The sequence below is a fragment of the Brachionichthys hirsutus genome, chromosome 6 (genome assembly GCF_040956055.1).
Source record: "Brachionichthys hirsutus isolate HB-005 chromosome 6, CSIRO-AGI_Bhir_v1, whole genome shotgun sequence".
NCBI classification, from domain to species: domain Eukaryota; kingdom Metazoa; phylum Chordata; class Actinopteri; order Lophiiformes; family Brachionichthyidae; genus Brachionichthys; species Brachionichthys hirsutus.
The window spans coordinates 10897719-10922129 of record NC_090902.1 but is presented as its reverse complement, the minus strand read 5'-3'; the positions used below and the strand labels follow the sequence as shown (position 1 = coordinate 10922129).

General features: G+C 45.9%; 1 protein-coding gene across 3 annotated transcripts in view; it reads left to right on the top strand.

Annotated features, from left to right (window-relative positions):
* ebf1a (EBF transcription factor 1a) overlaps positions 1–24411 on the top strand; it is a 45402-nt gene that overhangs the window by 6765 nt on the left and 14226 nt on the right. For 2 of the 3 annotated variants that reach the window (XM_068740818.1, XM_068740819.1), the window contains exons 7-10: positions 17134–17215; positions 18024–18165; positions 20368–20498; positions 21844–21970. In XM_068740818.1, the coding sequence (XP_068596919.1) occupies positions 17134–17215; positions 18024–18165; positions 20368–20498; positions 21844–21970 (482 nt within the window). Of the gene's footprint in view, positions 1–17133; positions 17216–18023; positions 18166–18404; positions 18411–20367; positions 20499–21843; positions 21971–24411 lie in introns of all 3 variants that reach the window. The other variant, XM_068740820.1, reaches the window with a different exon arrangement.

The following is a 24411-nucleotide window of genomic DNA, read 5'->3' as shown; positions in this document are numbered from 1 at the left end:
AAAAGTTTTCCTGTGCGCTTGCTTGTTGTGTTTAAATCCCCCCCCCCCCCCATAAACTAACCAGAGCTTGTATCAGACTTTATAGGTAGTTAAACTGATGCTTCCCAGCTGAACACAGGTAAAAAAAAAAAAAAAAAAGTTTATTAGTACACATAAACTGTAATTTACAAATGGCATTACGGTGAAAAGTTCTAGGTTTGGTGACGTTCTTTGGCAAAGAACTACTGTAAATAGAACAAGCTCTACTTTCTCCCCAGAATGCTTTGTCATGCGCTGCCTGACCTCCCCGCTCTCCTTGACCGTTCCCTCTGCCTTCGTGCCAGTGTTTGTTCTGTTCCAGAATGAAGGGGCTCGGACAGCCACATCTGACCCAAATGAATGGCGTCCTACTTCTTTGACAGCTTCTGAAGACTTTTTTTTGGAGTTGGAAATTGCAGGATGAGAGACAGAGCCAGTAGGGGACTTAAATAGAATGAAGATATATATAAGCCGTGCGTCCCCGTACGCCATGTGCACATTTGCATGGTGTTGCAAGGGCAAAAAAAAAAAAAAAAGAGTACCGTGTTCCAGGATTCAGTCAGTGACTCGCCCTCGAAGATGCGCTCAATTTGCTTTTCAAATGAGCCATGAAGAGCGGCAGCGTGCTCTTCTCGGTGTGATGCTATACATTCGGACGTGCATGGTTATGCGTGTGTGGCAGGAGCAAAGCTTTGTTTTCTCAATGCTCTGATGTATGTGGACAGCCTTGCACAAGGCTCACTAAGTGCTCTTTCACAGCCGATGTGTTACACGGCCGCCCGTGCTGCTGCTCGTAATTGAATAGATGCACCGGCTCCTCTCAGTGAAGGATGCTCGGGCCTCCCCTCCCGGCAGGCTCAGCCACTGTGTCAGTGAGCAGTATCGCTTCCAGCTGCCCTGATCTCAGCCCTCGCTGATGATTCATTGTTTACAGATTATTTCTGCTAAGTGCGAATACAGAATGCATGCTTCATGTCAGCTTCCTAACCCCCCCCTAACCTGGTGTCTCACTTCCCATTAGTCAGTTCCCGTCCCAGTCCTCTTCTCAAATGCTTTACAGCAGTGCCTGTGCCCCAGGATGTAGGTCCAGGTGTCCAGGATGAGCGCTGGCGACCCACTGTGCCCGAGCAAGATGTATGGCCTGTTGATTGTTTTCCATCAATCTGTTCAGGAAGAATGGATCACTGGCTTGGCGCTGTGAGCGTCGCTCTCAGTTTCACACACCACAATAGAAGGAAAACACGCACGGCATAGGGGGGGGGGGAGACAGGGAGGGAGCGATATGGGGTGTGATAGTGGTGGGACACGGCAACATGGCCAATATTCTGATTACTCTGTAGAAGATTTTGTCCTGTATGATTCATGATCGGCAATTTAGTACCCACATCTTCATTTTCAAGTTCAACCTTTCCCTATCTGCTCCTGATGCATGTGCGTTTTGTGACACTGAGCTTGAGTAATTCCATCTGTAATGTTAGAAGACCAAAAAGGAAATCTTCAAGGGAGTGTCTCTGCCGTAATTAAACGTAAAGCAGCCGCATCAATGCGTAGACAATTATGGTCAACGGCGCCATTCGATCAAAGGGATGATATATTCTGACATTCCTATAATATATCCTTTTTTTTTTTTTACTTTGCATTAATCATCAACAAATGAGACCGGAGCACATGTCACTGTTCCACTTCAAAAAGGCGAGCAAAATTTAAAGGCCTTTGTTTGTGTTTATGTAACTGATGAGGGGAGACAAAGTAAGGCGTCGGCAAATCGACTGAGACGCTTTGTTGTTCTACACCGCCTCACCCCCTCTGTGTGTGTGCTGCTAATGTTGTTTGTTTACCGAGTGGCTTGACCTCACTGGGAGGAATGTTCGCATTTCTTCTGCTTCTGTGTTTGCGCCTGTGATTTTCTCCATCCATGTGTCTCTCGTCTTCATCGCTCCATCGATGTGTCTTTTTCTTTGGTCCTCCCACTCACAACTCCAGATTTAACTCTGAACGCTTTCTCTCTCTCTTTTTTTTTTTCCGGTTAATCACACTTGGAATCTTCCCAGCGTTTGATCGCTCTTTCGTCTGCAGCATGTTGTTCCTGGATCTCTGCATGCCACGCAGGAGAGAGTCATGCTAATGATCCCGGTTATTGGCTTCTCCGACACAGAGGCTGGGATTTACATGAGGTGACATTCAGTTCAAACATGCAGACCTTTGCAAACTTTTTTTTCGGGGAAAACACTTAACAGGACCGCTTTATTCCTCGGCCTTCCTCGACTCTTTTGCTCATTGCGCCACTCCCTCTTTCTCCTCCTCTGGCTATTGTCTTCACACAAACAGGAAGGATTTACTCGTAAAAGAGTGAAGGGTGTGCAAGGAGGTGAATTTTTTTCCTGTTGCATGTGATTCCTTGCTTGTTAATTGACTGAGTCTCGGTGGTTGATATTCAGGGCAAATGAACCTGACATGAAGAGAACTCACCTTATAGAGCATCGCCGTGTTTCTGCCACCGACTGAAGCACGCCATCGCACACTTTGCACAGGACAGACACGCAGCCCCCCCCCCCACTCAAACGCAAAAGGCAAACTTACAAGCGTGGCGTTAATGAAGCGCGGCCTCTCTTCTGTCATGACGCCCATGTTAGCGTGACAAGATGTTTACACGCACAATCACGGGCCGCGCCTCTGATGTTTGCCGAGATGAAAGAGAGATGAGAGGGAGGGGGGAACGGAGGAGGCAGAGACGTGACGGTGGGTGCCGGGTGCGGACTACTTTTCTCTGTTTGACAGGAGGACAGTTGTAACAGTACCCCCCCCCCCCCCCCCCCGACTGAGAGCAGGGAGAGATGCTCGGAGAGGTAGATAGACAGACGACAGAGAGGGAGAAAGATGCACACGCGGGGAAAGGATGTGAAAAGGAAAGACCCCCCTCCTCCGCATCCTCCTCTTTAAACTCAACCACATTCTCCAATCTGGAGGAAAACAATTAGATCTACCCGCTTCCCCTTGTCCCACAGTGTAGATTACAAATGAGCAAACCTGGCATTTATCACATCACTACAAACATTTATTAACGCCGGTCCCCCTCCAAAGCTGCAGAGATAACAGTGGGTAATTGCAGAGACTGGCTCTATTATTTAAGTATGCCTAATGTCACTGCCTCGGAGCATTAATGGACGCCGTAGTATTATGTTCCTGCGCTCATTACCACCCCACTCCTTTTCAAACAGATACACACATATCCGCACCCCCCCCCCCTCCATTGACCCTGCAGCAGGAGTCTGTGCCACTCTAATGAGAAATGGAAAACACTGCTCCGCAAGCTCCAAGACACTCACACAGCACATGCACAGGGAAACACTAACACACTCGGCGGGAGCCATTACAAGGGGACAGAGGAGTACAACAGTATAATCACACACGCCCAGGGAAACAATTGTGCCGTTATCAGAGTGATCACATTATAAAAGTTTAATAAACACCAAACGGCCTAATGGTGAATTAGCCTGCATCTGCCCTGTGTTGTGCCGGGCTATAATTAGCGATTTAACAGCGACAAACAAGTGTTTTCAGTCAGAGCTTTTCACAGTCGATGGGTTTTTAGTTGGACGCAAATGATTTCGCCGTGTCCATGAATGTAAAGAAGATGTGTCGCCGCGGTGATTCGCACGGTTGTTCTTCTGTGATCTTGACACCGAACGTCACGCGCACAAAAAAAACAGACCGTCGCGCAAATACGAGCCACTTAGAAAAGCAGACTGGGGCGAGAGCCAAACTGCTCTAAGAGGCACTTGAGATGTGTAGTGAGAGAGGCGGATGGGGAGCTTGAGATTGTTGAGAAGGAAGAGAGAGTGAAGGAGTGAGGTTGGGGGGGGGGGGGGGGGGGGGGGCGTGAAAAGGGGGCTCTCCTGCGTCTCTCCTGGGCTGAACAAGTAGTTGTGTCCATTCTGATTTTTGTGTGTGTCTGATTGTGTGCGGTTGCATGTGTGGGAATTGACGTTAAATCAATGACCATTTTACAATTTTCAATCACAAAGACCTATCACTTTTTACAGGGCCTCCATCCTCACTCATCAATATTACATCAGGAACCAAGACTCTCGGCATGAGGGAGCAGAAGGGTGAGAAAACTGAGGGGAGAGAATATGGCTTCAGTCCAGAGTGTGTGTGCGTGCGTGAGTCTGTGTGTGTGTGTGTGTGTGTGTGTGTGTGCGTGTGTGTGTGTGTGTGTGTGTGTGTGTGTGTGTGTGCGTGTGTGTGTGTGTGTAGGGGGAGTGGGTGGAGGAGATGAAGCAGGGCATCTGCTGAGGTTGTAGAAAACATGGCTTCCAGCATACACAAACCTACAAGCACATACCCTTCCTCAGATGTGTGTGTGTACATCATTTTGAGCGTGTGTGTTTGTGTGTGTGTGTTTGCCAGCTGAGTGACAGTTTGGTATTGATCTGTGGGAGGCCCCGGTGTCATTAGACCCACGATGGACCAGCAGGCACACGTTGAGGTCAGGGCACAGAGTTTGTGCATGCGTGCATGTGTGATTCAGCGTGTGTGTGTGTGTGTGTGTGTGTGTGTGTGGTGGAGTGGGGCACCAAGTGTTCAGTAGTGACAGGCTCAAGCCTCTGAAAGAAAATCAATCGTGTCATAAGAGGAAGGTTTCCTCCAGCCTCTCCCTCTCTTTCACCCTCCTCCTATCATCCCCTCTCCTCTTTTTACTCGTCTTTCTTTTTTTATTTTCACTCCTCTCAGCTGGAGGCTCATCTGCAGACCCCACATTTAAAGATTTACTCCCTTCTTCCTCATTCACCCATCAAACTGACACACACACACAGGAGCCTGCACGCCTGGGTCAGGACACGGGTTGCATGTGTGATGCGTGGATCAATCGGAGGGGTTATACTGGCCAATAGGAGCCGTTTGTGACAGCACTGATCCTGGATCAGCCCTCATTAACTAAAAGGGCACGGGGTCTGTTTGTAAAGATAAAAGAAACGACCCCAAACCGGGACCAATTAACTCACGGGGCAGCGACTGGTTGAATTGATGGCACGTTGTATGCAGAAGTTTGCTTGTTAAAGAAACTGATTAGACTTTATTTTATTGTGAATTCAAGCTGTCCTTTAGTTATTTATTATTAAGCATGAGTGCACACACACACACACACACACACACACACACACACAGGGCAAGCCTCCACCTGTTCTCCTCTCTTGCCTGAGGGGACTGGTATGGTAGATAACAGTTTGAGTGGGCTTTCTGCAAAACACTAATCAGACCTAACACTGCCTAATTAGCACAGAGTCCGCTGATTGGCTTACAGCAATAATTAACACAGGTGAGAATAATTAGCTCCCCATAGACCTGTGTGTCCGTGTGTGTGTGTGTGTGTGGAGGATGTTATTATGCAGTCTTAGTCCCCTGTGAGACTGAGAGGCAGAGAGAAGAATCAAACTCATTACTGAAACCAGGCCAACCTGTGTTAGGTGCGCCGCTTTCCCACACCCAGAGAATTAGCCACAGAGAGAAGCACTTCCCATATTCCCTACTCTCTCTCGCTCCTCGTGTATGTGTTGTTACTTTTACTCATTCCTTTCACTTCCTGTCCCTTTCGCTTCAGCCCTCCTTGCTGTGTTGACTGAGGGTGCGTTTGAGGAATCTCGCCGCCAGGTGAACCTGCTAAGATATGATGAAACGCAGGCACGGGGTATCTTTCCTTCGCACTCTGTCTATCTGGTGGTCCGCTTTTCTCTTTCATCAGACATCCCGGTCTCTTTCAATCTCTTCAAAATACTGAGAATGTAGAGAAAGAGGGGTGGGGTGGGGGTGGGGTGGGGGGGTGTTGGCAACCACTGTCTTCTTCTTCGTATAAATAGCACGAGCGTGCAGCCCATCGCCCTACTATACGCCGCACGCTCCACGAACTACCACTCACTGCCTGAGTGTATATAGGAGACATCGAATCATGCTCAGCCAACATCTCATGTTGCTTTAACAGAAGAGAGATAGAAGGAGATAATGAGGAAAAACTGAGAAGGGTAGACAAAGAACAGAAAGGCGAGACTGTTTTGTAGAGGAGCTGGCCGTCGTTCATCAGTCTGCGAGCAGCATGGCGTCGTCCATCTCACTCTCCCCGGTTATTTATGCCAAAGTGCTGCTTCTTTGATCAAGCCAACATCACAGAGAAGAAGATGGGCTTGCAGGCATTGAGAGGGGGGTTAATATTGGAACACAATTGACGGCTTGTCACTTTTAGCTTCCAGGCACTAACAATGCAAAGTAGTTTGGTGCCGGTGAGAGAGATATGGGGGGGGGGCAACAAATTCAGAACACTTGTACACCTCCGAGAGCTTTTTGAGCACTAAATAAATAACTAGCAACAATGTAAATTAGTGTTTTCCTGGAGTGTGTGGCTGCTGCTGGGATGTATTTTTCATGTCAAGACATTTTTGAGTGGTTTAGGAGTGCATGATGTGTGGATAATGAATTTATTGCTAGCCGCAAAAATATGTTCAAACACACTTTTGCTCTTCCACACACACACACAGGAAGTTGAAAATCCACCTGACCACAGGTATATTCCAGTGTTAGAGCAAAGTGCATTCAGCCTGACTCCCTCTCCTCCCTACACTGTTGTTCTCCACTCACCGGGTCCCCGGGAGGTGCCTGAGGGGGGGTGGGGTGTCATCAGCCTCCAACCATACACTAGCAGAGACACAGTGGGAGACGAAGGCTCATTGTTAGCTGACTGATCTCCGGTCTCGGGCTGACATGCCTCCCGTGTTCCCCAGATTTGTTTTATTTTTCGTGTGCGTTCACTCCTGGTAAACACTTGTCTGTCAGAACATGCCGCTCCTGTCTCTGTGACAACGAGGCTGTCAACACAACATTCACCCGCATCGTGCTCCACATCACACCGACGTGTGCAATGCACGAGTGCGGAGGTGTACGTACGAGCGGGCGAAATGGATGTCGTCAAAGGTAGCTTAAATGCGTATGAGCGCTGCTAAAGTGGTGTTTATGGGAGGCATTTGTATAGCGTTCATATTCTCTGCCTCCTGTCTCCCTCTCCTACACCAACACAGTTATAAGCTCTATTTTGCCCCCCTCGAATGCTCTCTGCAGGCCTTCCTGGCTGAAGGAACAAAATGAAAGAACGTTGATTCAGGCAAAACAAGGAAGGTTGTTTTTTTTTTTCATATTTCCTGTTTCAATAATTAATATGCATGAGTTTTATGGCCGCTTAAGATGTGATCAATTATTCATTAACTGCATGTTAATTGCATCCACAGTCCTGAATATTTAACCAAACACTAAATCAATGGGGTCGAATGAGTAGCAATGAGGACATTTTATAAGCTTTGCCAAAATTAGGTTCGGCTTTAATGAAAAGAGAGAGGAGACGGAGATATGAATGTAGGCAAAGAACCGACTGCCTGCGTTTGGGAAGCACACCATATGAATAAATGCATGCCTGTTGACTCCTAATAGTACAGTCAGTGACTCGCAGCCTTTTCTTCTGCTTTGTCTCTTTATCCTCCTCTCCTCCTTTTTTAAATGGAGAGGATGTAATCTCTTCATCTGTCCACTGTAGCCAGCCTTTTTCCCTCTCAAAGACTCCAGACTCCTTTGTCCTGGATCTTTGTGTACCTGTGTGTGTGTGTGTGTGTAGGTGTGTGTGCAGCAGTGTCTGGACGTTGACATTTCTTTGCTTGGATAACCATCGCGCCCTCTGTCCCTCTGTCCCTCCAGCCATGACGCAGGGTAATGTCACCTGTCAGTCTCAAACTCCTACTTACAACCGCTGTCCTCCTCAACTCGCCCCCTCCTCCCACCCCGCCCGTATGGAACGCCACCACCAGTCCTCCACCCGCTCGCTCCGACCCTGACTGCCTCTCCCCTGGACCTCACTTGGGAGACAAAGCCCACACATTATCCCACCCCTCACTCCTTTTGTCTTCATCTCCGTTACCTCATATGACACCATATCCTCCTGCTCTTTCACCGTCGTATATCCAAATGGCAACCCATCACTCTCTCCCCGCCTTGCATTTCCCCCCCCCCCCCCCCCAAGACTGTAGAATGTGGAACGTGAAGACACCACATCTCATGAATGGGAAAGCCAGGGGTGGGAAGTTGACTTTTTGCCTGGACCTTTGTGTGTTTGTGCCTGTTTTCAATTACTCTCCCGGCACAGGCAGGGTTTAAGTTTATGCGTTATATGGGAATGTAATTGACTATAACTGCCCCCTTAACATTAACCAGGTGTACTAGCTGAGTGTGTGAGATTAGGCCCGGGGTCTTGGCTGGCCTGCTGTGTGTGGACTGTCTGTGTGTATGTGTGTGTTTGTGTGTGTTGATGCTGATGTATTTATGCCCTGACCCTGTGAGGTGCTGCCCATTAGCACTGCACTTAAATCTGACATTTCTCCCGTGTGTTTCTGCATGCGCATATTTCTACTGGCTGGCGCCCTATGTAGGCTTCATCATGCATCTGCCTACGCCTGCATTTGAGATTGAAACGTAAAAGTAAAAAAGACTCTGGATACAGAACCAGGCCGCTTCGAGGGGAGCGGACTTTGCAAGGGCAAAGTCAAAATGTGTCCATTCACAAGGCTGACAGACTGTGATTTGTATGTATAGTGCTGTGCAGCCTGTGGGGCACTAACCCAGGGCTATCACTGACACCCAGACCGGCCCACGAAGAGGGGGGGGGGATGTGGAGGCGAACATAGTGTTTATGTGTGTGTGTGTGTAGAAGGAAACGGTCATGCGGGGTGTTTGGTGGAAAGAGAAGCTTCAACAGGCTGTCAATCAAGCCGTGGCCACAGCCTGTCACTCCTCAAAAGAGCTCGTCCGGGGGAGAATGGGAGTCGCTCGGACCCTGAGAGCAGAAAGGGGAGCAGGGAGGGGGGCAGGGAGGGGAGCAGGGAGGGGAGCAGGGAGGGGATGGCTGTCTGTCTCAGTGACTCGGGCTTGATTTGATATTTGATATCGAGCATGTGGCATTTGAATGCAAATCTATTTTCATTGCCCCACCCTCTGATTGGGTTAATAGGAACCTATAGGGGGTATGTATGTCTCTCTCTCTCTCTCTCTCTCTCTCATACACACACACAAAACACACACACCAAAGAATTATTCAGATATATTGTATTACTCACCAATTCACTTGCATTAGGCTTTTTTCTTCTCTAAAGGCAATATAAAGATATTTAATCAGAATAAATATATAAAATTATGGGTCAAAGGTTGCAAAAAAATGAATAATTCCTGAATTTGTTAGCGTAGCTGTATTCGGTTGGAAGAACTATATACACCCTTTGCATTACTGTGTGTATTTATGCATTTTGAAAACATATGGTTGTGTGAGATAATTACTTTCCCTGCATGCATGTGGAGGATTGTGTTTCAAAGCAAGCATGCCAAGTAGGCAGACAGACAGACAAACAGATAGATGGGCGGATAAAGCCAGTATTACTGCAGTATGGAAATGCGAGGCTCAGTTCACTCCCAATTAGAGCGGTGACTTCTGAAATGCCATAATACCCATTAATTAGCAGGCTGCTATTTTCTCACTGATATGGCTAATTAGTCTGCAATGCTCTACACTATCTGGACCATTATTACTGGGTTGATGCCATGCAAACACACTCAAACACACTGGCTCGTGTTTCTGCTGAACACCAGCATGCTCACGTTCATATACATACAGCATGCAACAATTCCCCACAGTTGAGTGACCTTAATTTAAGTGACACCATTATATGCTTCAGTGGCAGAATGGCACAGCGTGAGAGAGGTAATGGTTAAGAATGGGGATAGTGTCTAACAGTCACGGACCGGCACCCCTCTTCCTCAGTGATCCTTACTTCATGTTATTACACACTAAATCCCAGCAGCATTGCCGGTCCCTCTGTGAGAGACATTGCGGGAATGTTTCAGCCCCGGTGAAGTCTGAGCATATGTGTGTTTTTACGGTCAGTGTCCCCGTCCGCTCCGGACCGACAAGCCACAAACACATCGCCACGAAGCCGGGGAAGCTTTTCGATCACTCCTTCTCTTTGCATCCTCTGTCAGGTGGCAGAAAGGTGTGATTGATCTGTTGTTTCTCCACAAAGGAGTTCAAAGAAGTTTAAAAAACAGGTCTTTTGTGTTTATTAATCATCTTCATCAATAATGTAGCCCTGGTTCTGCTGTCATGCAGCATATGAATGTGTACATGTGTGTGCGTGTGTGTGTGTGTGTGTGTGTGTGTTCGCATGCATCCGTGTATTTTCACACTCCGCGCAGCCCGATGAACTTCATAAGTGTCCCATCACCACTTTAATCAAATTACTTATGAACCAAAATTGACAGTTTTCATTAATTATAAAGGATTATTCTAATTGCAATTCAAATTTATTCATTTAGAACAGACGGCATTCAGTAATGTTTCAGGAAATTTGCATATTAAATGGAGAGGGTAAACCATTAGCTATGCTAATGTATGCATGATTCCTTATTTTGTGATTGGTGGGCCATATGTAGCAGGGGGGGTGGGGGGGGGGTATGCAGGTGAGGAATCTAGAAGGAGCTGTAATATGTTTGATAAACACACATGGGGATGCTAAGGCCAGAAGACGTGTGAACAGCTCTACATGCACAATCGCACACATAGGAAGTCGTACATTTTAGCCCCGTCTTTCTCTTCCTGTTGCCCATCACGCGCTCTCCCTCTCATTTCTTACGCTCCCACTCGCTGCTTCCATATTCCTCCCTCAAGACCAATTGGGGGGGAGCAACTTTTCACCTGAGAACAAATGCAGCACACTAATTACGTTTTTGATTTCTGATACAGCTGCATTTAGAAACATAACCTTGAGCTTGTGTACGTCCACAGTCATGATTTAACGCTGTGCTTAAATGGAACAAAAAAAAAAAAGAGAGGATTTTTGCAGGAGGCACATTCATCCCCACAATGCATGTGGGGCCGGTCCAAGGCTGACGCAATGCTCTTTATCAAGCTATATATAGTCAATGCATTATGCATTGAGCTTAACATGTGCTTAAATCAACACCATTCAATATGAATACATCAGTCTTCAACTAAGGCGTAGAGGAGAACAGTTGGGGTGAATGACTGCGCGGGAAGGCGGGCGGGCAGCACGCGGTCACACACACCCTTCGGCTGTGTGGCAGCGTCTACACCGGCCGATGACAGGGCCATTATTCACTGGTCAGTCCCAGGAGGGCAGGGTTTGGGCTGGACATGGTAGCAGAACGTCCCACCTTGGCAAGACAGCGCTGAGGTGAAAGGGACCAGGACCCCTCATTACTCCTGCGGTCTGGGGCCTGGAGCTTTTCCCTCGCTCTCCTTCTCTTTGTCTCTGTCTCCATCAGATTAATGGGCCAGGCCCCCGACAGAGGAAGTGTTTCAATCAGCACCGTCTGCCAAGCTTGTCCATCATCCAGACAGCCTCTTATTCATCATGGCTTTGATACACACACACACAGAGAGACACACAGAGAGGGACACACATTAATGCACAGATGTCTATTTGCCTGGATTTCTTTCCGATGCTTTTGTGTAAAGCCCAGCCACAGGTAGCGACGCTATCAGGCTTGTTGAACGCAGGACATCTTGCTCCTACCAGGCAGGAAGGAGTTCATCGCCCATCTTTCCACGCTCCCTGCATGATTTTCTCAGTTGAATTTTGAATGATCCTTTTTGGAGGAAATGGATGAAACACAATTGGTTAAGTGTCTCTGGGACTTCTGTCCCCAAGCTGTGACCGGAGCTCCTGCTCCAGGGGAAGGGAGGGACGATCTCTCCCAAGTGAGGCTATTCCCTGAGCAGCAAAGTTGCACCGTGGATTGTCCCCAAGCCACCGCCTCCCTTCTCCAGGGTCCATTTGTTCTGAGAAATATTTAACAACGCGGGCAAATTCAGCTGACATGACATGCTCACACATCGGACGGATGCAGCCGAGGAGGAGGAGGATGGGATGGAGATGAATCTTTCAGTGCAGTGAGATGTTCTATTTGAATAAATCATGACACTTAAGATAGACATGAGGGCAATATAGAGGTGCATGCTGCGACTTTCTAGAGTAGCACTCCAAAGGAATGGGGTAAAGCGTGTGCGTCTCTTTTCTGTGTCCACCCCTCTGTTTCTGTGTGTGCTCAATATGTGTTGTTTTCTTTTATGTTTTTGAATTTCTTAGTGGAGTTATCTATCTATCCTGTATTAGTCTGGCATGTATTGGATGTTTCTTTCACGGTAAACTGGGCCACTGCAATGTTACAGACTGATGTCCGAGGCCCATGCAGGGCCAGGCCCGGAGACAGACCTGGTTCTGGATTATTAATGTCCCAGACTGTGGAGCCTACCCCCCCATCCCCCACACAGTGCCCCCCTACACCCCTGGGGTCAGCCTGCATGGCTCCTGGTGCAAGGCCCCCCTCATAAATCTCCCTAAATTACCGTGTATATGTGTGTGTGCCTTCAACATATACTTGCAGGCAAGGAGACGGGTCACCACGAAAACAAGCCAGTCAGGCTCTTGGTTGAAGTGTCAGTGATGCATGGCGGAAAGCGTGAAAGAAAGAGATGCAGAGGAAAGAAAGAATATGAGAAACACAAGGGGAGGGGAAACACAAACACACACACGCACACACACACACACACAAAGCAGGAGGTGAGGCAGATATTTCTCTGAGTTCACCGCACTTCACTTTCAGTTGTGTTGCCTATTTGTCACTCCTTTTCCCCTGTAACTTTATACGCTACAAATAGTTACACTTAATTTGAACTTGACTCCGACTTCATTCGGATCGATTTCCTGAACAAATCTTAATGCTTAATTGCTGACGTGTACGGTCTCTCCATTCCTCTACCTGCCTAGATTAGTTCAACATGTCCCACGGTGGTAACAGGCATTGGGAAGTGCTGTTGTGTCACTTAGTTAACCCCGGAGACAAATGGCTCCCCTCTGGAGCACAGTGAATTACACACCTCATGAAGCACATCAGGAGCCAGACGCAGTGCTTTTCTTCTGGAGATGATCTGAAATGGCTGGAGGGAGAGAAAGAGGAGACGGCTGAGTTATGGCATCACCCACAGCCATTTTTTTTTTTATAGCACATCGGTGTCAGGAAAAAGGAGAGCGAGGAGGAGCGTAGAGTAAAGAGATCAGGCACTAAGATGTGCAGCACAATCTGCAACTCAAAGGCTGAAAAGATGAATGAACTCGAACAACTGCAGGAGATGAAACAAACACCGCTCTAAAGTTATCCGTGTTACATTTTGACAACGAGAGCAACTCTTTAACTCATTTCTTGCTAATGTAGGAAAATTATTAGAAAATATAAGAGGATTGTCCCTCGGAGGCTTCCTTGCTGTTAGCTAATCGCTTAGACAATCTTTCTCACGACTGTAATAATATTTAGATGCTACAGGGATTACTTAAAAGTTGTGTTATAATTACTTTCTTTGTTTTGACTTTTTTTTTTTAATGGGCAGAGGGTGATTTTGTGCTTAATTGCTCCAAAGTGACAGATAATGCCCGCTACGATATGATGAAAGTGTGAGATCATTAAATTACTACAGCGACCGGCTGCTTGTGTTTATTCGCTCATTTTTCGCTGTTACAAATTTATGCCATGAGGCTTCAAGAGGCCAAGCAGTTATTTACACAAATTCACTTCCACAGCCATTCCTGGATTTGGAGGCAATTACATGAGAACAAAATGGTTTTATTTCATTTAATCCAGCCGCAGCAGCAATTTGCACTGATAATATTTGTAGCTGTTGAGTCTGCACAGTGAAACAGCATGAAATCAGCAAGAGTCTCATGAACAAACAGGAAAGCGGCGCAGAAAATGAAAACGAGGAGTTATGTAGGAGACAGCGTTGTCTACAGTTCAGCTGAAAATGTATTGAAATAAGATATAACCTTTGGGTTTGCATGCGGTACTAAATGTACAAATGGTGTATGCAGGACCCTTGCCAGAAATCGAAATGATCATCATTCATAAGTGCCATATTTTATTATTATTATTGAATATTCAGTTTATTATAAATCTCTGAATATGTAAAGATGTTAAGGTCTAAAAATCACCAGGGTTTACTTTGAGAAAAATGTATTTGGTAAGAGTTTCTTCTAAGCAAGTGCTAACCTGACCTCTGTGTCCACATAAATTTAACCAGTCCTGGTTAAATTTATGCAAAATTACATTGGCAGCAAACAAGCTTCCTGATTTCATTCCCTATTTTCTGCTTTAAAAAATGAATATTTCTGCTGTGAAAAGTTTTTTTTTTTTTTACCACAAGTATTTGGAACATTTGTGGAGAAGCAAATAAAAAACTAAAAACTAAACCGAAGCCAAAAAAAAATGAAATGTCTGTGTAATAATAACCAACTGACACGCCTCCTCACAACATTAGGAGGAGTTAGTTGTTTTGCGAAAAACAGTTGTTCAAATATTAGATAAACTGATTAACTGAAAAGCTTATGTTCATATTTATTTAATGTACAATTATGTATTTTTCCAATATGTTGCCGATACGCTTTTCAAAATATTTAAATTTTGACTAAAATGAAGTTAAAATTTACATTTATTCTATTGTATTTATTATTTATTATTTATTCATCATCATCATTGTCTATTGGTTCTGCTGAGCATAGTTGCTTTTAATTGTAATATTTTACTGTTGTCCACAAAGTGCTGCCACCTTTATAATATACATTTTCCTCTTACATAAAGTCAAACAGAGTTTTCAACTCATAAATTATATATTTTTTACAGATTTAGAAGTGAAGAAAACATGATCGTAGATAGCTCATCCAATCAAGTGACAGAATTATGGGCTATAATCAGCTAGCTGTCCATATTTACTGTCAGCTGTCAATCAGATTATCCATAAATCCTTATAGTAATCTCTCTGTTTTTGCATATCAGCACACACTCCTCTTTCACCACAACACAGCCACACTCGGTTGATCCATGTAAATGCGTGCAGCCGTGAGCCTTGTCTCTTGGCTCCCGTGGAGACGGCGCACAGAGGAATCAACATGCTACAGTTTTGCAATGTTTCTGTGTGGCTGGCTGCAGACACCTTAATCCATGTAAATAATGAATCGGATGATCCATGCATGCAGGAGCCTGAATGGACATGCTGACATATAGCGGAGCGAATGAGGCTTGCCTGACGCTCCTCGTCTTCATCTCTTCTCACACTCAGTATCTCAGCACTGCCTCCTCTTCTTCCGCTGCTCTCCAGTCCAAACTCTAATGTTTAACCTCCTGATTTGGTCACCTCTGACTCTGGAGACCCTATAACTTTTCACGATCCACTTATCCATCGCCTGTCTATCATGAATACCTCAGAGGAGGAGCAGGAGGACACATTGGGAAAAGAACGGAGACAATGAATTAAACACGAGGTGCAGCAAGGAAGGTGGAGTGTTTTGGACAAGCGGACGACCATGAATGTCTGCAAGGCTGCTCCTTGACCTGGAGGAGATAATAAAGTTTGGAGACCCTCAGCTTTTGGGGGCCAACAACCACTGCAAAAAACATCACTTTGGGTCATGAATTATTGAGATACCGGCCTGCAGCCTCTAAAATATACAGGGACCCTCCTGTATGCGTCTGTGTCTTCCTTCAGATTTCACATCCCTCTCTCTTTCTATCAGTTTCTCCTCTGACTTTCCACTTCCTAGCCACTCTTGTTTCTCTCCTTTCCCCTTTCTCTTTCAGATTTAGCCCTAAAAAAATACAAAATAAAATACAAAGCTGGAAGAAGAAGAGAGACAGTTTGTTATTCAGATCATACGAGGTTTCTTCTTCCTTACTTGAAGAACGGCGTCCGCAGCTAACCAGCCGTCATGCATTTGAAAGTTGTCAGGGATAAATTCTCAAGTTCTTGTGTTACATCAGATGCTTGTAATGTGCACAGCGGTAGGCTGGCCCATAAAATGAGACCGAATTCTGCTCTGTCCATTTATCTTCTTTGCGCTCTTGTGTTTTTCCTCGATGAAGCAATTGTCCAACACTGCTGCTTACTTGGTTTCTCTTGACATGTTTGTGTGTGTGTTTGCCCGTGCATGATTATATCTAAGACAGTTGGCTCCAAACGCGCTGCCCAGTGCAGAATCCAAGCCATAACAAATGAACAGAGGGTAGAAAATAAGACATATGAAAGAAAAGCTGAGCAAAGGAGTGATTCTCTCTCTGGCTGGTGGAGATCTGTATTGTAAGCAGTTTCAGCTGTCAGCACTTCTTTGAGCTACCTCAAAGGGAGGAGGAGGAGGAGGAGGAGGAAAGGGTGGGACGTTGTAGTTTTATTTCCCCCCTTTTGAGGGTTCCTGTTTATTTGTACACAGCGCTGTTTATTTGTGCAGTTCATTTGATATATACGCTCTTATATATTTTTAGGGCAACAGAAAATGCAGAGGGAAGCGTGGAGGGGACGCACAGTACAGCGGTTTCAGTTAAAGGAGAAGTTGTCCGGCTTCAAGGCCTGGGGTGGGGCTGGGCAATAAATTGTGAGCCGTCCCCTTTCGGCTTTTCAGGCCACGGAGCACCCCACACACACACACACAGACCCCAACCCCACACCCCCCCTTTACTCCTCTGGCCCTCACTCCTCCCTCCCTCCCTCCCTCATTAAGTATTGATGTGGGTAGCCATACTTGCCATCTCAGCCTATTAATAATGCATGGCAGGTGCTGTTGATGTGGTCTCTCACACTGAGATTGAGAGAGGCAGGAATGGCAACACTGTGCAGCATCGTAGCTACAGCACAACCTCCGTCACGCTCTGCAGCTGGGGGGGGGGGGGGGGGGGGGGCTACGTCTGCCCCGGTGAGTTTATGGCAAACTGTGACAGCAGCTTGGAGATGGATGTACAAGGTAGCATCTTACTCAATATCCCGGAGCTGTTTCTACATAGAAAACCGACTTTGTCATAAACAACCGACAGATGAGAGTCGGATGGTGTATGAGCTTCATCTGCCGCCACGGTTTTATTTGTTTTACTTGCATTTTGTGTTTTGCTGAAGTCACTCATGCTGCACCACACAGTGTCAGACAGCAGCTCTTTTAATACTCCTTCTTCTACTCCTTCTCTCGTTCTTTGCAAATGCAGGTTTTTCCTCAAGTTCTTCCTGAAGTGCAACCAGAACTGCTTGAAGAACGCCGGGAACCCCAGAGACATGAGGCGCTTTCAGGTGAGATGTAGCTGTCGATGCAGCCTGTGTTGCATCATGGGCGAGGACCACACTTCCTGGAGCTGTAGTTCAGAACTGAGACCTTTAGTTGAAGACAACGTATTTACAGGGTTTTTGTCACATGAATGCTGTGATTGGTATAGAGAGAGTACTCCCACGGCCTTTCTTGCATAAATGCCCTTTGCTCCTCTCATATGCATAAGCTCCTGTCACAAAATATCCTATGCTACAAGTATGCAATAAGTATGCCTCGAAAAACATATTAGAAAAATAAGAACTGATATTCATTTCAATAAAATAAATACAAATGAAAGTAAATTACACATGCACTCCAAACATTAAAATGCCATTGATTTATCTTCATACATAAACCAGGTATGATTGATATCATTTTTTAAATTACTAAAGCTCCAAAAACTTTATGAAATAAGAAGATTCTGGCAATGAACCCAAAGAAAATTATATAAGTTTAACATTCACAAGTATTTCTTGGCTGCAAAAAGTCAAGTGTTCATTTAGTCAATGTTTAAAATAATTTCATTAAAAAAAAACATTTTTCCCAACGACAAGGTAAAGCTTGCATTTGTCCTGTAGTGTATCCTAAATTAAAGCATGTGTTCTCTCTTTAAAGTATAAATATAATATAAATTATAACAGTGGAGGTGTCAATAAGTGCCCTGAAATGAAAAGTTGCGTTTAATTGAAAGATAATACGATTTTATTTATGTATAATACAGTATTTAGGGGAAAAACATTTTCAGATTGAAAGTGTGGCTCATTTCTGTTCCTCTATTTCATTATTTCTCAGGTGGTTGTGTCAACTACGGTGAGCGTGGAGGGTCATGTCCTGGCTGTATCTGACAACATGTTTGTGCACAACAACTCTAAACACGGACGGCGAGCTCGGAGACTCGACCCTTCGGAAGGAACGCAGTCCTACCTGGAACACGGTACTAAAAAATGGAACAAAACACCGCAAATCTCTCACTAATCTGTCTTTGTCTTCTTCACTTTCTTTCTGTCTATCCCCCCCCCCCTCACCAATTCCCCCCATCTGGCTCCGCTTTCAACCCCTCCTCTGTTTCCATTCTATCCCGCTCAAGACCTGCTCTCTTTCTTATCTCTCTCCTACTTCCTCCCAGATTCTCACTTTCCACTCTTGTAAGGGTTCTAAGTCGAGCTAAGAGAGGAGAGAGTGGTAGCGGGAGAGTCTCTTGTCTCTCCCTGGTGGCTTGCTCCCCTCAGGTCTCTGCCTCTAGGCCTTCTTACACTGCCTCACATAAGCACTATGTGTCTTATGAGGTCTGTTGTGCTTAAAGCCAACACTGGTTTTATTTCCTTTGAGACCTGCTTTTATCCTCCAGCCTCCCATCACTCCCATCGCTCAGGTTTTCAAACACACCCATACACACGGAAGAACCCCCCCCCCCCCCCATGCAGACCCAAAGCTTTAATACTTTATAATGACATGTGCCCATGATTTAGGAGCCCGCACTGATTCCCAAGTCCCTAATCCAGTTATTTTCTCATTTCGATTTCCCAGACATTGAATAAGAGAAACATATTTTTTCTCTTTGAGGAAAGTCAACCTCAGGGATGATAATGACAAAAAAAAAAACTAAGAAGGGATTTACATGATGGCCTACAGTAGATTGCATCAAGATTGGATGTTGTGGTGACGTCTTACTGTTGTCCAGAGGTAAGGCGGGCAACTTGTCCCCGTGACCAATCTTACAGGCCATTAGAGATGCTCACAAAGACATCGGCAAGACTGAGACAGAAGGAAGAGTGCACACAGTGTGCTAAACGAGATGTCCTCTATGTCAGAGAGATTTTGTTTGGGAATTGCCTCTTCTGTGATATTCTATTCTCCTGATGACGAGGGTTTGAAGAAGGAACAACAAGAGTGAAAGAACAAGATCGACTGGAGTCGGGCGTAAAAGTGTGTGATAGTATCAAGAAAAGAGGAAATGATAAAGTAGACAGCAGTTTCCTTTTTTTTTTTGTTTCTACTCTGTGTTGGGTGTGCACAACTTCAGGGGCCCATTTCAGGAGGTAATAGATGAGCAGTGCATAGAACAGATGGCACAGAGGAACACCCCAAAGTATAATCCTATCACATGGATTCACGTTCCACCATCTGGTTAATCCACACACACACACACACACACACTTCCACACATGCACACATGCACATGGAGCACACATTATATTAGCGGCTGTGAAAAAGAGGCATCTCAGGCCATGATTACGGCCACAGATTGCTGCTTGGTGAACGTTGATCTCTGCAGGCATATCGGGGGGCTAAATATCATTCCAGCTTGTTGGGGAGGATCAACAGAACAGGGAGTCAGGCAAAGAGCAAAGGCATAGGCTTCAGGGAAAAAGTCAGCCCAGCCTAAAGTGGATTATGCCGCTTTACAGAATTGCAGCATGTGTGACAAGCTGCGTATCTGTTAAGGAGAGGAGATTTAGCTTGTATAAACATGTATTTCCCCAATGCTGCTCTTTTCTCCAATCATATTCGGTAATCTCCAAGTCCATAATACCAAGAGATAAGGCCAAAAATCACACCGAGTACCAGTGACACAACATGCAGTTTATTGTTCTTCTTGCTCTGATAGCACATGAAGAATATGCTTCAAGAGAAAACACAGAGATCTCACAAAATGCATTAAAAGTATCCGAGCCAGAGCTGAAGCGGCCCTGGGCGGTCTTACACTCCGTGTCCGGGCTCTGAGACGGCCCCACAGATACAGCTGAGTGGGGGCTAAGTGTTTGGTTAATGAAGGCGGAGTATTCAGAGGGCTGAGCGACTGTTGGCTCTGCTCTGCTCCCTGGTCGTGTGGCCTTTGATCAGACACTCAGCACACCTGACATTTACACGCCCGTACGATACGCCACGTGTCATAAAACAAGCGCACCACTGCTGCCCTTACACAGAGGGCAGGGGTGATGTTTAATAACCGGGTGCATATAATCACTCTGATTAGTATTCCTTGCTCACCCTGACCCATGGGATAGAGGATAAGTGCATGTGTGTGTGTGTGTGTGTGTGTGTGTGGACTGTACTTGGTGCCAATAGAAGAAACCTTTATGGGCTGTCATTATGTTGGTTAATATCTAATCTACTTGGTCTATGAATCTTACAGCGACCCCCAGCATCAAAGCCATCAGCCCCAGTGAAGGCTGGACCACAGGGGGCGCTACCGTCATCATCATCGGGGACAACTTCTTCGACGGCCTGCAGGTCATCTTTGGTACCATGCTGGTCTGGAGTGAGGTTAGTCCTCATGTGTCATCCTGGAGAAACATCTCTATGGGCATGTGTGTGAATAGTGAATCAATTAGTTTTCTACATCAGTTAGTCAGTTCGGACGTTTGTGCATCTTTATATGATAAATTCATGACAAATTACAAAATTGGGCTTTTTTCAACTCCCTGAATTTGTTTGCGTTTCACAGTAGTGTAAAATAAACCCATTTGAAACCATTAAAAAAAACTACATTTATTTTATTGACTAAAAATAAGATTTTTTTTTTTAAATGTGTTAATTCAAATTATCATAATTTTAATTTCTAGTTTAATCTCATAGCAAAAGTATTTCACATTCTCAACATCCTGTTTTCTCCTGTCTTGTTGTGAGTCCTATTTTTGTCATGTCTGTTCCCAACCCTTTCTGTCTTTTATTAGAATCCTATGTGCAAACTGTACACTATGAATCGCTTTGTAAGGAGCATCTGCCACATGACTAAAATGTAAATGTGGTGTATGTGTGAAATTGAAGGTCACTGAGCACCACAGCTAAACAGCTTTTGCTTTAGTGAAGGAATAATTCTATAAAAAGCTCTTATATTATCTCACTGCGAGGTGAGCGGGGCCAGACAATGGTAGAATAAAAGCGTAGCTAAGTGAGCAATGAAAGGGACGGTTTGAACAACACACACACGCGCGCACACACACACACACACATTCACAAGTCACTGGCAGCAGTATTGATAGGTTTTGAGCGCTGCTAGCTTTGAGTACCGTACTAGTTCACCATGGTGTGCAGAAAACGAGTGCCCATTGAGGTCTCATCTGTGTTTTGTCTTGTTACCATTTTCCATCAAAGACACTTCAGCACACACACAAACACACACGCACGCGCACACACAGACACACAGGCATACGCGGCTAGTCGGCTCATCAACCGCACTAAGTGAGCCTGTTTAAGATGCAGTGGTGCTTTAATGTGGCCAACGGCTGCTAGACATGCTCAGCTGACAGACTCTGAGACAGGGGCAGCAGAGATGAGCATATTATGGATTTACTTACAGTGTGTAATAGGTGTATGTAGAGGAAGGTGTGTTTTATTCATAAACAGATAACTGCTTTTGAACCCTCCTTACAGAGCCCATGTCAGCACTGATAACCATCCTAAGCTTCACAGTGACATTGCCTTAGGCTACAAAGCCACCCGAGGGCTTTGGCGCAAACACATCATTTTCAGACTGATTATACAAAGAACGGAAGTCAAAAGCTGCAAAGGAGAAGGTCTGAGGAGAGCCGAGAATAGTCCCCTGAGCACGTGTTTGGATGTGAAGTTTCAATTAATTAATCTTTTTGTCCTCTCTGGCGCTCTGTAGCTGATCACTCCCCATGCCATCCGTGTGCAAACTCCGCCCAGACACATCCCCGGGGTGGTGGAGGTTACGTTGTCCTACAAATCCAAACAGTTCTGCAAAGGCACACCTGGACGCTTCATCTACACAGGTACTACCTATGCATTAACACTAATGGCACTCAAGTATTATACATCAAATAAATGTAGCATATCTGTTTTTCTTCAAGCATTTCTCATGCAACCTGGGATCTCATTTTCTGCAAATATGTAACATGAGAAAAGATATAGTCGCATAAAATGTCACATAGTTGCTGTACGTTTCATTAAGACTGTATTTTTTGCAGTATCTACTGAAAGTTACGCTGCAGCGCTGTTTCTGGACAAAATGTGCATGCTAAACAATTTCAAATTCAATATCACGTCTCAATAATTCCGAGAAAAAAAGCCAACTGATCAGCGGCGGAAATGTGTTTGCCCTGTTTTATGAAGCAGGTAAAGGTCGCGCGGGGGGGGGGGGGGGGGGGGGGTTAACCTTTTGATTAGTGGGATTATTGAGATTTAACCCTGTCGAAGATGTGATTTACAAAGAAACAGGTCCACAAGGAGACCGTGATCTTGAACGGCTGGGCGCGTAGGCAGCATGAATAGCTTCAGTGTTACATCAGAGCATATCGGTGCAGAGTTATAGCTGCGTGGTGAATAGAGGGGCAGAGAGAGTGGATGTGAAGCGGTGATTGACCAATACGAGGCCACGGATCCTTGGGGAGTCGGTGAATCACATAAATCTGTCTGTAATCTCAACCACTGATAGACTTAGGCTGTAAGCCCCGGCTGGAATTGCCAATACAGTGTTTGACAAAACCAAAATGGAGAGCGAGATTGTGTGTGCGCGCGCGTCACATCGCTGTTCTGTACTTTCTGCCCGCCGTGTGTGTGCCCTAATTATTGTGCATGGACGGGCTCCATGTCCATGGGTAATAATTATGACTGTGTTTGCGTACTTGTGGGAAAGGCTTGCAATCGGCTGCCTTTGTTTGTTTACATGCGTGTGCGAAAGTACTCCGAGCGCACACATGCAAATTGACAAGTAACTGCATTACTAAGACAGAGGGCAGATGGGTGGCCATGCCTTTGCCATGCCAGAACTGTCTGACAGTCCAGTGTCTGCCAAACCGTTAGAGCTGTGCATATATGTGTGTGTGTGTGTGTGTGCGTGTAGGTGTGTGTACAGCCTTTTAATGTGCCAGACATGTTGGAACCGTATGCATAAACACCCCATCTCTTCCGAGGCCTCTATTCCTTCCCCTTGTCACATTCACTTATTCAAATCTGCCATCTTTGGATGAATTTATCCTCTCTCTCTCTCTCTCTCTCTCTCTCTCTCTCTCTCTTTCCCTCACTCTCTCTGCTCGCTCCGCCTCTTGACTTCCATGCAGTCACAGAAGAATCTCAACAGGTGAGAGGTAACAAGAGGTCATCCACTGGGAGCTGAACAAACACACTTGTGGTGCTGCTCGCCGAGCGCTGGCACCATCACAGTGATACAGTCAAGCGTGTCAAGGCACGCATCCCGGCCCTGCTCTCCACCGTGCTTCACTTTTGCCGCCGCTTTGCACCCTCGGCGGGTATTCCTACCTCTCCCAGCGCCTGATAAAGCAGCTCTGGGATCATCGTTTTATATTCGCCTAGCAACCTGCTCACATTTTGTGTCACGATGAGAGGCAGAGATCAATGAGAGCGCGAGCGCAGCGTTTGAAGCAGAGAACAATTGATAACAGTGGTGGGTGAGAAAGGCTTGAGAGGAAGGGGATTGGAGAGGGGGGGGGGGGGGGATGTGGGATTACCGCGGGCCATGTTGCCCTCCTGGGTCTGTTTGGCACCAGTTTGAGCCCAGTTGCCAGTGGGTACTAATCATGGAAGATTGGCAGCACTGCGTGGCAGCTGGCAGCTCACGCATACACACACACACACACACACACACACACACACACACACATCAACACAGCACCATACTCACAAACATGCATAAAGTCATATATTACTTTCGCATGCACAATCACACACACACACACACACTGAATTACATTGGGGACAGCTGGCATTGCTAATCAACTTCAGCTGAGGGAAGCTAGCAGCTCGCAGACCTAATTAATTCACTACATACCCAATACTGCTGCTACTGCTCTTTTGAATACACAGCCACAACATACACATACCTGTGTATACCCCCCCCCCCCCCCCCTCCCCTCCACACACACACGCACACACATTGTAGCAGCGGTTCAGGAGGAGCAGGCAAACGGGGGACTTTTGGTCCAGAGGAGATTTGAAGAGAAGCTATTACAGTAATGTGTCCTCTGTCGTCTCTGAGGACTCTTCTACCATTAGACTTCAGAAAGCTCCAATTAGACTCATCAAAGGCAATTAAGCTCTCTGCTGATAAGAATAAAAGAATGTTCTTTTCTCATTCTCAGCTCTTCTTCTGCCTTTTTATCCCCTCATCCCACTTCTGTTCATCTCTTCTGCCCTCTGCCTTACCCACCTCTGGGGCTGACGGCACACCATAAGCCCCCCCCCCCCCCCATGTCTG